General features: G+C 47.6%; 1 protein-coding gene across 1 annotated transcript; it reads left to right on the top strand.

Annotated features, from left to right (window-relative positions):
* Positions 1–9,755: 9,755 nt before the first annotated feature.
* LOC143961657 (E3 ubiquitin-protein ligase TRIM39-like) lies at positions 9,756–11,737 on the top strand. Its single transcript, XM_077470978.1, has one exon. It carries the CDS (start codon positions 9,778–9,780, stop codon positions 11,347–11,349), a length of 1,572 nt encoding a protein of 523 aa, XP_077327104.1. The 5' UTR covers positions 9,756–9,777; the 3' UTR covers positions 11,350–11,737.
* Positions 11,738–12,468: the final 731 nt, after the last annotated feature.

Genomic DNA, 12,468 nt, shown 5'->3' with positions numbered 1-12,468 from the left:
TGGAGGGGGAAAGCAGCAGAACAGAGGGGGAACAGAGGGGGACAGCAGAACAGAGGAGGACAGCAGCAGAACGGAGGGGGACAGCAGAACAGAGGGGGACACGGAGGAAGAACAGAGGGGACACGGAGGAAGAACAGAGGGGAACAGCAGCAGAACAGAGGGGGACATAGAGGAAGAACAGAGGGGGACACGGAGGAAGAACGGAGGGGGACAGCAGCAGAATGGAGGGGGCACGGAGGAAGAACGGAGGGGGACAGCAGCAGAACAGAGGGGGACGCGGAGGAAGAATGGAGGGGGACAGCAGCAGAACAGAGGGGGACGCGGAGGAAGAACGGAGGGGGACAGCAGCAGAACGGAGGGGGGCGCGGAGGAAGAATGGAGGGGGACACGGAGGAAGAACCGAGGGGGACACGGAGGAAGAACAGAGGGGGACAGCAGCAGAATAGAGGGGGACATGCAGGAAGAACAGAGGGGGACACGGAGGAAGAACGGAGGGGGACAGCAGCAGAACGGGGGGGACACGGAGGAAGAATGGAGGGGGACAGCAGCAGAACAGGGGGGGCACGGAGGAAGAACGGAGGGGGACACGGAGGAAGAACAGAGGGGGACACGGAGGAAGAACGGAGGGAGACAGCAGCAGAACGGAGGGGAACACGGAGGAAGAACATAGGGGGACACGGAGGAAGAACGGAGGAGGACAGCAGCAGAACGGAAGGGGACATGGAGGAAGAACAGAGGGGGACACGGAGGAAGAACGGAGGGGGACAGCAGAAGAACGGAGGGGGACACGGAGGAAGAATGGAGGGGGACAGCAGCAGAACAGAGGGGGGCACGGAGGAAGAACAGAGGGGGGCACGGAGGAAGAACGGAGGGGGACAGCAGCAGAACAGAGGGGGACACAGAGGAAGATTGGAGGGGGACACGGAGGAAGAATGGAGGGGGACAGGGAGGAAGAACAGAGGGGGACAGGGAGGAAGAACAGAGGGGGACAGGGAGGAAGAACAGAGGGGGACACAGAGAAAGAACAGAGGGGGGCAGCAGCAGAACAGAGGGGGACACGGAGGAAGAACGGAGGGGGACACGGAGAAAGAACAGAGGGGGACACGGAGGAAGAACGGAGGGGGACACAGAGGAAGAACGGAGGGGGACACGGAGGTAGAACGGAGGGGGACACGGAGGAAGAACGGAGGGGGCAGCAGCAGAAAGAATGAAGGGGGACAGTCAGCAGCAGAATGGAGGGGGACAGCAGCAGAATAGTACACTAACCTGGACTCCTGGACGTTTGTCAATCTCTGTTAAATCACTGCAGGCAAACTTGGGGACCTCGTGGGTGGGAGGAGCCTGGACTCTGGAGGAGGACTCTGAGACAAGGAAACTCAAGCTGGCTGGCTGCTCAGGAGACATATTTAAGTGTGGCGCTCTGTCCCTGTGTCGTCAGTGGCGTCATTCTGGCTGGGGTACGTATGTACTGTGCGGGCGGCCTGCGGGGGGGGGGGGTGGGGTGCACTACCCACACTGACTGCCAGTGCCAGACCAGTTCCTGTCAGCCCGCCCCTCAGGCCTCAGCTGACGTCACTGGTTGCTAGACGCGGGGCGGCCCCTAGCCTAGCAACCAGACTGCCAGCCTATGATGAGTCATCCTCCTGTGCTGTGACCGTGAGATGCAAGTTAGTGAAGTGAGCGTGACTGTGGCGGCACCGCAGCGGCAGACAGGCAAAGTCGCAGAGCGGACTGATCTGGTGGTCACTGTGTTTTTTTTCATTCCGGGACACTCTATTGTCCCGGAATGAAGGTGCCCGGGACAAATCAGGGACAATCCCGGGCAATCCGGGACATGTGGGCACCCTAGTATGGATATACCCTGCTGACTCTGAATACTGCTGGGCTGTGGAGGTCGAGGATCCCTACTACACTTGTGGTGGGACTGCTGACTGATCGAACCCTTCTGGAAGGAGGTTAGGGAACAGATTAAGACAGTTCTGGGATAGAAGTTCCTCTCTCCCCAGTCCATTTCCTCCTGCACATTCCTCTTATGCCAATAAGCCACTATAAAAAAAAAAGTACTACCTCACCTGCTGAATGCAGCCAAAAGATTACTTCCTATCTACTGGAAAGAGACACAGGTACCAGGCAAGGAGGAATGGATACGCAAAGTGGATGAGATCAGAGAAGGCAGATAATTGGGTTGCTACGTGTAAAGGCAAAAGGGATAAACGTGACCCCAAGTGGACCCAATGGACTTTTCTGACCCCAACCAGGTCCCTTCTAGTTTAGACGTGGATCTGTTGAAGCCCAGCAGAAACAGCCCTGGGTCTACGTGATCGTCCTCGACAGTAGCTGTGTACACTCCCCCCTAGACAGGGACGTTGAAAACGAACATGGTATGCCTAGGTTTTGATGATGGATATGACTGCCTATCGGCTAGGGGGTCCAGTGCGAACACTGAAGACATTAATGGGCTTAAGGTGAGATCATGTCTTTCCTCCCTTTACCCCCCTTCCCCTACTTTTACTGTTTCCCCATCTCCTTCTACATCCCCCTACCACCTCCCCCCTTCTTCCATCCATGGAGCCCAGGTTGGGTAGTGTTGGGGTCAGGCCGGACACCCCTTACCAGCTGAGGCAGACACAAGGCAAGAAACAGACCAGCTGGGAGACATCATAACCAGTTGGCCACTATGCAGTTGGGGGACTGGAACCCTAAGGCCGCGTACACACGCGGGGACTGTTCGCTCAACTTTGTTCGTCAAACAGTTTCAGCAGACAGTCCACTCAAAATTAGCATGGACGGACTTGGCCACACACGACGAACGAACAGTCCGCTGAAACCCTGCGCGATGACGTGAACGGCACGTACGACGGGACTAGAAAACGACGTCCTATACACTGCAATGCAACCTTCGGCGTATAAATTCTTTCTGAGCATGCGCGGAACTTAGTTTGACGAACAAGCCTACACACGCGGGGACTGTCCGCTCAAACCAAGTTTCAGCGGACAGTTTTTCCGGATTTCCGAAAAACTTTGTTCGTCAAACTGTCCGCTGAAACTGTCCGCTGAAGCCCACACACGAGCGGACTGTCCGCTGAAACACTGTTCAGCGGACAAAGTTGAGCGAACAGTCCCCGCGTGTGTACGCGGCCTGAGCCTACTACAGTTATCAGGCCAATAAAAGCACAAGATATATGTCCCCTATACAGGAATGACACTTTTCATGTTGTAGCTATGTCTACCCCTATTTCTATTTGTTGTCCTTACCTTTTATTACCAATGAAACAATAACATGTATGTCACTATTCAGCGTATGCCACAAATCTATGTTATGCTGGGACTGAACTAATAAAGTCTATTCAATAAAAAAAATTGCTGTGCGCCGCTAAAGTGTTCGGGTTTGACTTTAAGAAAAGGTGGCAACCCTATGTATTGTGTATGTGTAATGGGAAAAGTGCAGCGCTAGAGATACAAATGTACCCCAGGTATGAACCTAGGGAAAAAGGGGGACCTGCACAATAAGAATTGTCTTGAAATGCGCAGAAGGTTAGTGGAAGTGTTAGGAGTGTTTGTGAAAACACAAGTGTGATGTGCGATGATAATGAATCAGGTGCAATCAATGCTATCAAAGGTCGGGTAGCTCCATGTGATCAGGTGACACCTTAAAATAAATAAATAAATATATATATATATATAAACTTTTGTGTAGGCTCCATCACACATTTTCCGTAGGAATTTCTGTCACACAAAATCCGTTGTCGGAAATTCGATCGTGTGGACACAATTCCAACGCACAAAGTTCCACGCATGCTCGGAATCAAGCAGAAGAGAAGCACTGGCCACTGAACTTAATTTTTCTCGGCTCGTCGTACGTGTTGTACATCACCGTGTTCTCGATGTTCGGAATTTCCGACCAACTTTGTGTGACTGTGTGTATGCAAGACAAGTTTGAGCCAACATCCGTCAGAAAAAAACCATGGGATCTTGTTGTTGGAAAGTCCGATCGTGTGTACAGGGCGTAATAAGAACATTCTCACAGATACCGTCAGTATAGCCGTATGCCAGGGTTCCCACAACATGCAGGTATATACATGTTTTATTCCTTGAATAGCGGGACTTTGTCAGCTCTGACGAAGTTCCGCTTATTCAAGGAATGAAACATGTAAGCTATTAGCTTTTTGTGCTGGGATAGGCACCCCCGTTTTTGTTCACCTACCTTAGCCAACACTTTTTTTCTGTGGGCTTCAGAAACCAAATTGGAACCTGATGAACTTGACGATATGTAAATCTTGAGAATAACAGCACAGGGGACCTCAATATGGACTTATATGGATAACTAACTACTGAGTACAGACACTGCGGCTATGGACTATACTATTTCATGGATCACCAACACCTTGATATACATTGACACCCCACTTTGGATGTGGAATCACAGATTGGAAATCATCAGCTGGAGATCTGTGGCTATTGCATAAAGACGGACAAATTGAATCTCATCCCGTATTGGAGAGATCTCTGTGTGACCAGCTATCAGTAAGTAACCGCAACAGCGCCCTCTATAAATCTATCACTGCAAATTGCCTACAGGATATACCTGCATGTTGTGGGAACCCTGGCATATGGCTATACTGACAGGATCTGTGAGACTGTTCTTATTAGTGTAATAGAGAATATAAATGTAGCGCTAAACTGTGATAATAAATTACAATATCGATCAAATCACTTCAACTGGTTGAGTGAAAAGGTATGTGAAAAACATAACAAAACAGTACATTGAATAAATACTAGTGAACCACAATAGTCCAAATAAACAGAAAATCCCCACAAGTGAAATGTCCTAAAATTGAGAACTTTCTCTTGGATCTCAAACTGAAGTGAGGGACATAAATGGTGGATAAATCAAAGATATAGATGGATCAACAGTATATATCTTGAAAACATTCAAAATGTGAAGATGGTTACTCTTACCGCACCAGAGGAACGCACATACCGTACGGCAGTGCGTCTAATGCGCTTAACGTACTGGATCCCCAGTGATGGAAGGTTGCCAGGAGTGATACCGGTGTCACGGCTGTAATTCCAATCCACTCACGGTTGGATGACCATCCAAAACGGGTGGTTCCAGGTAGGCGGCAAGAAGATCGATCCACACAATGGATAGCAGTGGAAGGAGGACCATCAATACATGAATATGGAGGGAAAAAAGAAAGAAGGGAGCTCCACATGGCGCAGGTCAACCAAAAAGATTTAATAAGTATAAAATGTCATACAAAAAGCCATGAAAGAGATAAAATAGTGACGACATAAACGTTATAGTCATAAAAGCAATATGGGGAGCCGTATAAGGCCGCGTACACACAGGCGGACTGTTCGCCCAACCTTGTCCGCTGAACAGTGTTTGGGCGGACAGTCCGCTTGTGTGTGGGCTTTCAGCGGACAGTTTCAGCGGACAGTTGGACGGACAAGGTTTTTCGGAAATTCCGAAAAACTGTCCGCTGAAACCTTGTTTGAGCGAACAGTCCGCTCGTGTGTAGGCTTGTTCGACAAACAAAGTTGCGCGCATGCTCAGAAAGGCTTAACACGCCGAAAGTTATAATGCAGTGTATAGGACGTCGTATTTTTCGTCCCGTCGTACGTGCCGTTCACGTCATCGCGCACGGTTTCAGCAAACTGTTCGTTCGTCGTGTGTGGCCATGTCCGTCCATGCTAATTTTGAGCGGACTGTTTGCCGAAACTGTTGGACGAACAAAGTTGGGCGAACAGTCCGCCCGTGTGTACGCGGCCTTAGTGTAATATACCTGACTGGTTTGGGATTGGAGTGTCTAGTCATCCATCCAGCTCAATTCAGTGTCTCCTACTGTTTAATTATTCACATGCCGCTATCAAGATAATACAGCAGGATTGTTTGTATATCTGAGGACATATCATATCATTATGAGGAGAACCTTTTTTCTCGCCCTCTTTTTTTCCTTTTTTGGTTTATAAAAATCTTTTTTTTAATGTGGCCTCTTTCCCTGACTGACTGATTGACCTACTGTGGGAATGACGTGTATCTCAATGATTGGTCATCGTGTATTATTTCAGAAGTGGAATAGTGTGGACTATTTCTGTGGTGACAGAATCACACTGTCCCCTTCAGGAGTTATCCAGTTCAGATCTCGCCCTAGGTGGCTTGTCATATAGCTTTTGGGGAGTTGTTTGACCATCGGAGAATCATTCCCTGTACTAGGGACCCTCCTTTTGGTCTTTTATAGGGGATTAAGGGATATTGTTGTAGCGGATCACATTTGGGACCAAATGTCATATGCATGTAAATTTAGTTTTTGCCTCAGAACAGTAGGGGTTCTGAGGGTTAATTGCGTAGGTTGGCCTTAACACCAGTCTGGCCAGGCTGTGTTTGGAAGTTCTGCCTGGTTATGTGAACGGTGAGGTGCACATGACAGGTTATAACCAAGTCTGGTTGGATGTTTAGCTATCGGCCTTCTCTGAGCCAATCAGTGGGAGTGTCGGGGCCCGCTGAGGAGTCTGGGAAGGGGTACTTAAGGGGATGTGGGTCACGTGTTCGGGGTTCCGGAGTTGTTCGTTAGACCCGTGTGGTCTGGTCTGGTTCCAAGACTGGGGTAGCCCCATGAGGGGTCCCGGTCACAGGGTGTTCGACACTCCGCAACATGTTCCTGTTAGTGGCCCCTGATAGACCTGCCTGGTCTGGGGTAGGGATCCGTCCGTTCCCGAGTCTCGGAACCGGCTGGTCCGAGGCGCAGTAACTGAGGGAGGATTCAAAGTGTCCAGGTGTGTTCTCGGCTTGGAGGGACACCGCAGCTCATGGAAGTGACCAGGGGAGAACTCTTCGGAGGAGGGCCAGCAAGTGGCATCCTGAGAAGTGCCTGGTTACTGAGTTGAGAAGGACATTGACAAATTCACACTTTTCCAGTACCATTGAGGAGACGGTAAACGTTCCAGGTACGGAGGAAAAAGATTTCTATTCACCCTTAGTTGATTGTTCAAGTTTGGTCAACGTGCTGACTGCCATGATCTCTGGCTAGAGATCTGTTCAGCCTTGAAGTGACCAGCTGTGAGTGGCTACTCTCTGGGTGGAAATAGAGACTTTGCTATACCTGCAGTTCAAGGTGCCTGAGTTCTTCACCCGTGCCCTCTGTTCCCTAAGAGACTCTGTTAATTGAGAGTTTTTACTGCAAAATAAAACTTTTAAAGAGGACTTCATCTGTGTCAGTGTTCAAGTCGTTGGGTATCAATCCTGGGAATCCCTAGAAGTGGAAGAGCCGGCCAAGAGAAGGTAAGCCCATAAAGTCAAGGCAACGGGTTATGGCGGCTACATTGTTATTGGTGCCTTTTGTATTTTGCTCTTTTATAGCGAATAAAATATATGTAGTTTAACTTTTTAGGGTGTGTGTTTACATCATTTTTATTTATTATTTTTACTGCCTTTAGTTAGTATTTTTTGATTACACCCCCCGTAAGGCAGGATTCCCATTTGTCCATATATGTTGCATCAAGTCTTAGCATTGGCCATTCTCTTGACTGCTGGTAACTTATTACCTTTTAAAGGCCTTTGTTTAAGGCAGGGGTGTCAAAACTTTTTTCAAAGAGGGCCAGATTTGATGAAGTGAACATGCGTGAGGGCCGACCATTTTGCTTGGCATTCTTTGAACTGTTAAGATTCGGTCTAAGTGTGTTCGTTCGAGCTCTAATACACTGCCCAACAAGAATTCTCTTGCCTTTGTGGCTGTGTGTGGGAAGAGATAAGCTTGGCCGTATTATTTGGATATACCGTATTAATTGGCGTATAACACGCACCTTCACTTTAAGAGGGAAGTTTCAGGAATTTTTTTTTAATTTTAATTAAAGATCTGTGAAGCAAAATAATGGTCAGTGCCCATCAATGAAGCCTAATCAGTGCCCATCTGCAGACCCACCATTGCCATGAACACAGCACCATAGCCAGGAACGCATTTACCACAGCCAGGAACGCACTCACCACAGCCAGGAATGCCCCCACCATTGCCAGGAATGCCCCCACCATTGCCAGGAATGCACTCACCATAGCCAGGAATGCACCACCATAGCCAGGAATGCCCCCACCATAGCAAGGAATGCACCACCATAGCCAGGAATGCACCAAGAATGCACCATCATAGCCAGGAATGCACAACCATAGCCAGGAATGCCTCACCATTGCCAGGAACGCAGCACCATTGTCAGGAACGCAGCACCATTGTCAGGAATGCAGCACCATTGTCAGCGATTGTCCCGCCTTTTCCCTGTCCCTTCTGAAGCATATACATCTTTTGTGGCCCCAGCGCTGGGAGATCATCGGGGACCACAAAAGATATGTATGTCCAAATAACCAGGCGGCCATTCAAAACCGGGCCGCGGGCCGCAATTGGCCCGCAGGCCAGACTTTGGACATGCCTGATTTAAGGGGTGGCTCACATTGCTTCCACTTTCATTCACCTGTGTCACAACGGGATCTCAATTTGGTCATGTTGGCTCTACAGAAGCCTCTCCTTGAGCTCATTCAGGATATTCCCTTGGCTGACCTTACTTATATGGTGGGTTTTATCAGTGTATTATGTCAATGAGACAGATTTCAGAATTATCAATCTTATCCAGTAAGGAACCCTTCCTTGTTCTTCACAAAGAAATGGTGGTCTTTAGTCCCTGGGCCTTCTTTCTTCCAAAGGCAGTAAAGTGTTCAGCCCCATCCAGCTGCCGTGTATGTCAGCCTTTAGCCAGGCTGCAGGAAGCAGGCCTAGATGCTGCACCTGTGGCTCCTGGGGACACTAATATCCCAGAATTGGACACACTTGGACTAAACGTCTGGTGTACAAGGGGCCTTAGGCTTTATGTACAAGGGACGTTTTTAACCTCTCCTGAATGATTTAAGTTGACAGATAGTAACCCACTTTTAAAACATCTGTTTTGCCACATTTATATGCCATGTATAGTGGCGTTTTCCTGCATTTGTGTTTAGAAGCGCTTAAAAAAATAGCCAAAAATGAAAAATGCCTCTAAACTAAATGTGGCTAAATGCAAGTTACCGTGTTTAGAAGCACTTGAAATGCCTGTAAACTCAGCTTCTGAATGCATCCAAAAAATGCCTCTAATCTCCACTTCCTAGAAAGGACTATAAACGACCCCGTGTACATGGACAGATAAGATAACATAGAGGAGAGTTCAGGGGCAGTTGAAAAAAACTGCCAACTGCTAAACGTCCGTCTACCAGCAGCCGTGTACATGAGGCCTAAGGCTTAATGTACACGGGACATATTTACAACCTCTCCTGAATGATTTCACTTGACAGATAGAAATCCACATTTAAAATGTCAGTTTTGCCACGTTTAAAAAAAAAAATTTTTTTCAAAATAGCCAAAAATGAAAAATGCTGGTAAACGAAATGCGGCTAAACGTGAGTTACAGCGTTTAGCCATGCTTGGTGTCTGAAACATCAGAAACTTCGATGTCTGAACTCATTTTTTTGCCTTCACAGAAAAGCCTATAAATGCAACTGCCTAAAAATGACATTAAACAAACCTGTGTACATGTACACATAAGATAACATTGGATGAGTTCAGGGGCAGTTGGAAATCTCTCAAAGTTGGGAGGTTTGATTATCTTTACTACTGTGGGAAAAAATGTCCTTTTCAGTCCTTTAATAATACTGATCTGGATCAGCCTCGCCCTGTGTAGGAGGAAGTGACCCTCCCAACTGCATTCTTCTCCGGTGTCCGAGATTTTCACTGTCATTTCTCTCTTCTACTGTCAGCGATGGCGTCTGCTAACCTGAGAGCTGAGTTGGAATGTTCCATCTGTCTGAACATTTATACAGATCCTGTAAACCTGAGATGTGGACACAACTTCTGCCGGGTCTGTATTGATCGTGTGCTGGATACACAGGGGGGGTCTGGAAGATATTCCTGTCCTGAATGTAGAGAGAAGTTTCCGGCTCGTCCTGCACTGCAGAGGAACATAACACTACGTAACATAGTGGGGAATTTCCTGTCTGCTCAGCCACATCAGGAGGAGTTCGGGGTCTTCTGTACTTACTGTGTGGACTCTCCTGTACCTGCTGTTAGATCCTGTCTGCACTGTGAGGTTTCTCTGTGTGATAAACACCTGAGAGTCCACAAAAAGTCCCCAAAACACGTCTTATGTGACCCCACCTTGTCCATGGAGAGCAGGAAATGCTCCGTCCATAAGAAGATCCTGGAGTATTACTGCACTGAGGATGAGACCTGTATCTGTGTGTCTTGTAGTTTGGCTGGAGAACATCGAGGACACCAGGTGGAGATGCTGGATGAGGCTTCTGAGAAGAAGAAGGAGACACTGATGAATGTTCTGCAGAAACGTCTGACAAAGAGAGAGGAGACGGAGGAAAGAGTCCAGAGTCTGCAGGAACACAGGAGGAAAGTAGAAGAAAAAGCAGCTGGTGACACCAAGAGAGTCACTGTCCTGTTTAGAAATCTCAGGAGACGTCTGGAAGACCTGGAGAAGAGAGTCCTGAGGGAAATCTCCGGGAGGGCAGAGCGGATCTCCATCTCCATCCGGGATCTGGAAATAAAGAAGGAGGAGCTGTCCAGGAAGTTGCGTCACATTGAGGAGCTGTGTAACGTGACGGATCCACTGACTGTCTTACAGGAATCAGACACAGGTGACTTGTGTGATACTGAGGATGGAGATAATGAGGACAGAGAGAGACATGAGGAGCTCCTCCATGATGGAGGGGGTCTGGATGTGGATGGGATATCACACACATTACACACATTATCTGATATAATAAGAGGGGTAAATGTATCCTTCTATATACAGGGAGCTGCAGACATATTACTGGATGTAAATACAGCTCATAATAATCTCCATATATCAGATGACAGGAAAACTGTATCCTTGTCAGATAGAAAACAGAATCGTCCAGAAACACCAGAGAGATTTCAGGATTGGTATCAGGTGTTGAGCAGTCAGAGTTTCTCCTCAGGGAGACATTACTGGGAAGTGGATGTCGGGGGATCAGATTACTGGAGATTCGGGATGTGTTACCCCAGTATAGAGAGGAGAGGAGGAAGGCAGTCAGGGATTGGATATAATAAGAAGTCCTGGGGTTTGTACAGGGATGGTGATCAGTATGGGGGGATACATGACAGTAATAGGATCCTCTTACCCTCCAATATCTCCAGTAACAGAGTCAGGATAGATTTGGATTATGAGGTCGGACGGATCTCCTTTTATGATCTGTGTGACCCGATCCGACATCTCCACACCTTCACCGCCACCTTCACTAAGCCCCTCCATGCTGGAAAACGTGTAGGGGGAGGTTGTATAAAGATATGTGGGGGGAAATAGGGAATAATAATAATAGTGAGAACTCCACCCAGAGACTGGTGATGTCACAAGGATGGGTAGTGGGATTGGTAGAATATTCAGCCAATAGGATAAAGCAGTGGGTGGGACGTCAGTCAGTAGACATGTGCATTCGTTTTCGTCCGAATGCATTTTCGTCCGAATTTCAGCTATTTTCGTTTTCGTTTTGACAAACGATAACGAAAGCACAATATCCGAAAAACGAAAGATCCGACATAAATAAATGCTTTATTCTCGTTTTCATTGTTACAACAGTTCGATATAGAATAGGAGATTCGACATGACTCTGACAATAACAATCTGTCTATAGAACCTGTGGTCGAATGTGCCTAACCTTACCTCTATTAGTCCAAGATTATATAGAGAAAATATTCGACAGAGAAAAAAGATTTGACAGAGAGAAAAGATTCTGCAAGTTACTGTCCTAAAAAGTGTTTGGGGACCCGGGTCCTGCCCCAGGGGACATGGATCAATGCAAAAAAGTTTTAAAAACGGCTGTTTTTTCGGGAGCAGTGATTTTAATAATGATTAAAGTGAAACAATAAAAGTGTAATATTCCTTTAAATTTCATAGGGGGGGTTGTCTATAGTATGCCTGTGAAGGGGCTCATGTTTCTGGTGCTTAGAACTGTCCCTGCACAAAGTGTAATTTATGCAGGAAAAAAAGTCCTTTAAAATCACTGGCAGCTATTATGAATTGTCGGCTCTGTAATACAGAGAACACTCATTGAAAGTCATTGATAAAAAAATAAATAAATAAATTAAAAAAAAAGCGTGGGGGTCCCCCAAATTCAATTACCAGGCCCTTCAGGTCTGGTATGGATATTAAGGGGAACCATGCCTCAAATTTAAGAAAAAATTTGACGTGGGGTTCCCCCTAAATATCCATAACCAGACCCTTCAGGTCTGGTATGGATATTAAGGGGAACCCCGCGTCAAATTTAAAAAAAAATTGACGTGGGGGTCCCCCTAAAAATCCATACCAGACCCTTTATCTGAGCACGCAACCTGGCAGGCCGCAGGAAAAGAGGGGGGGACGAGAGAGCGCCCCCCCCTCCCTCCTGAACCGTACCAGGCCACATGCCCTCAACATTGGGAGGAT

This window comes from Lithobates pipiens, unplaced genomic scaffold, assembly GCF_037356315.1.
Source record: "Lithobates pipiens isolate NorthernLeopardFrog02 unplaced genomic scaffold, aLitPip1_a1.2 Scaffold_8, whole genome shotgun sequence".
NCBI classification, from domain to species: domain Eukaryota; kingdom Metazoa; phylum Chordata; class Amphibia; order Anura; family Ranidae; genus Lithobates; species Lithobates pipiens.
The sequence above is the reverse complement of the archived record's forward strand: the minus strand, read 5'-3'. Positions and strand labels throughout refer to the sequence as shown.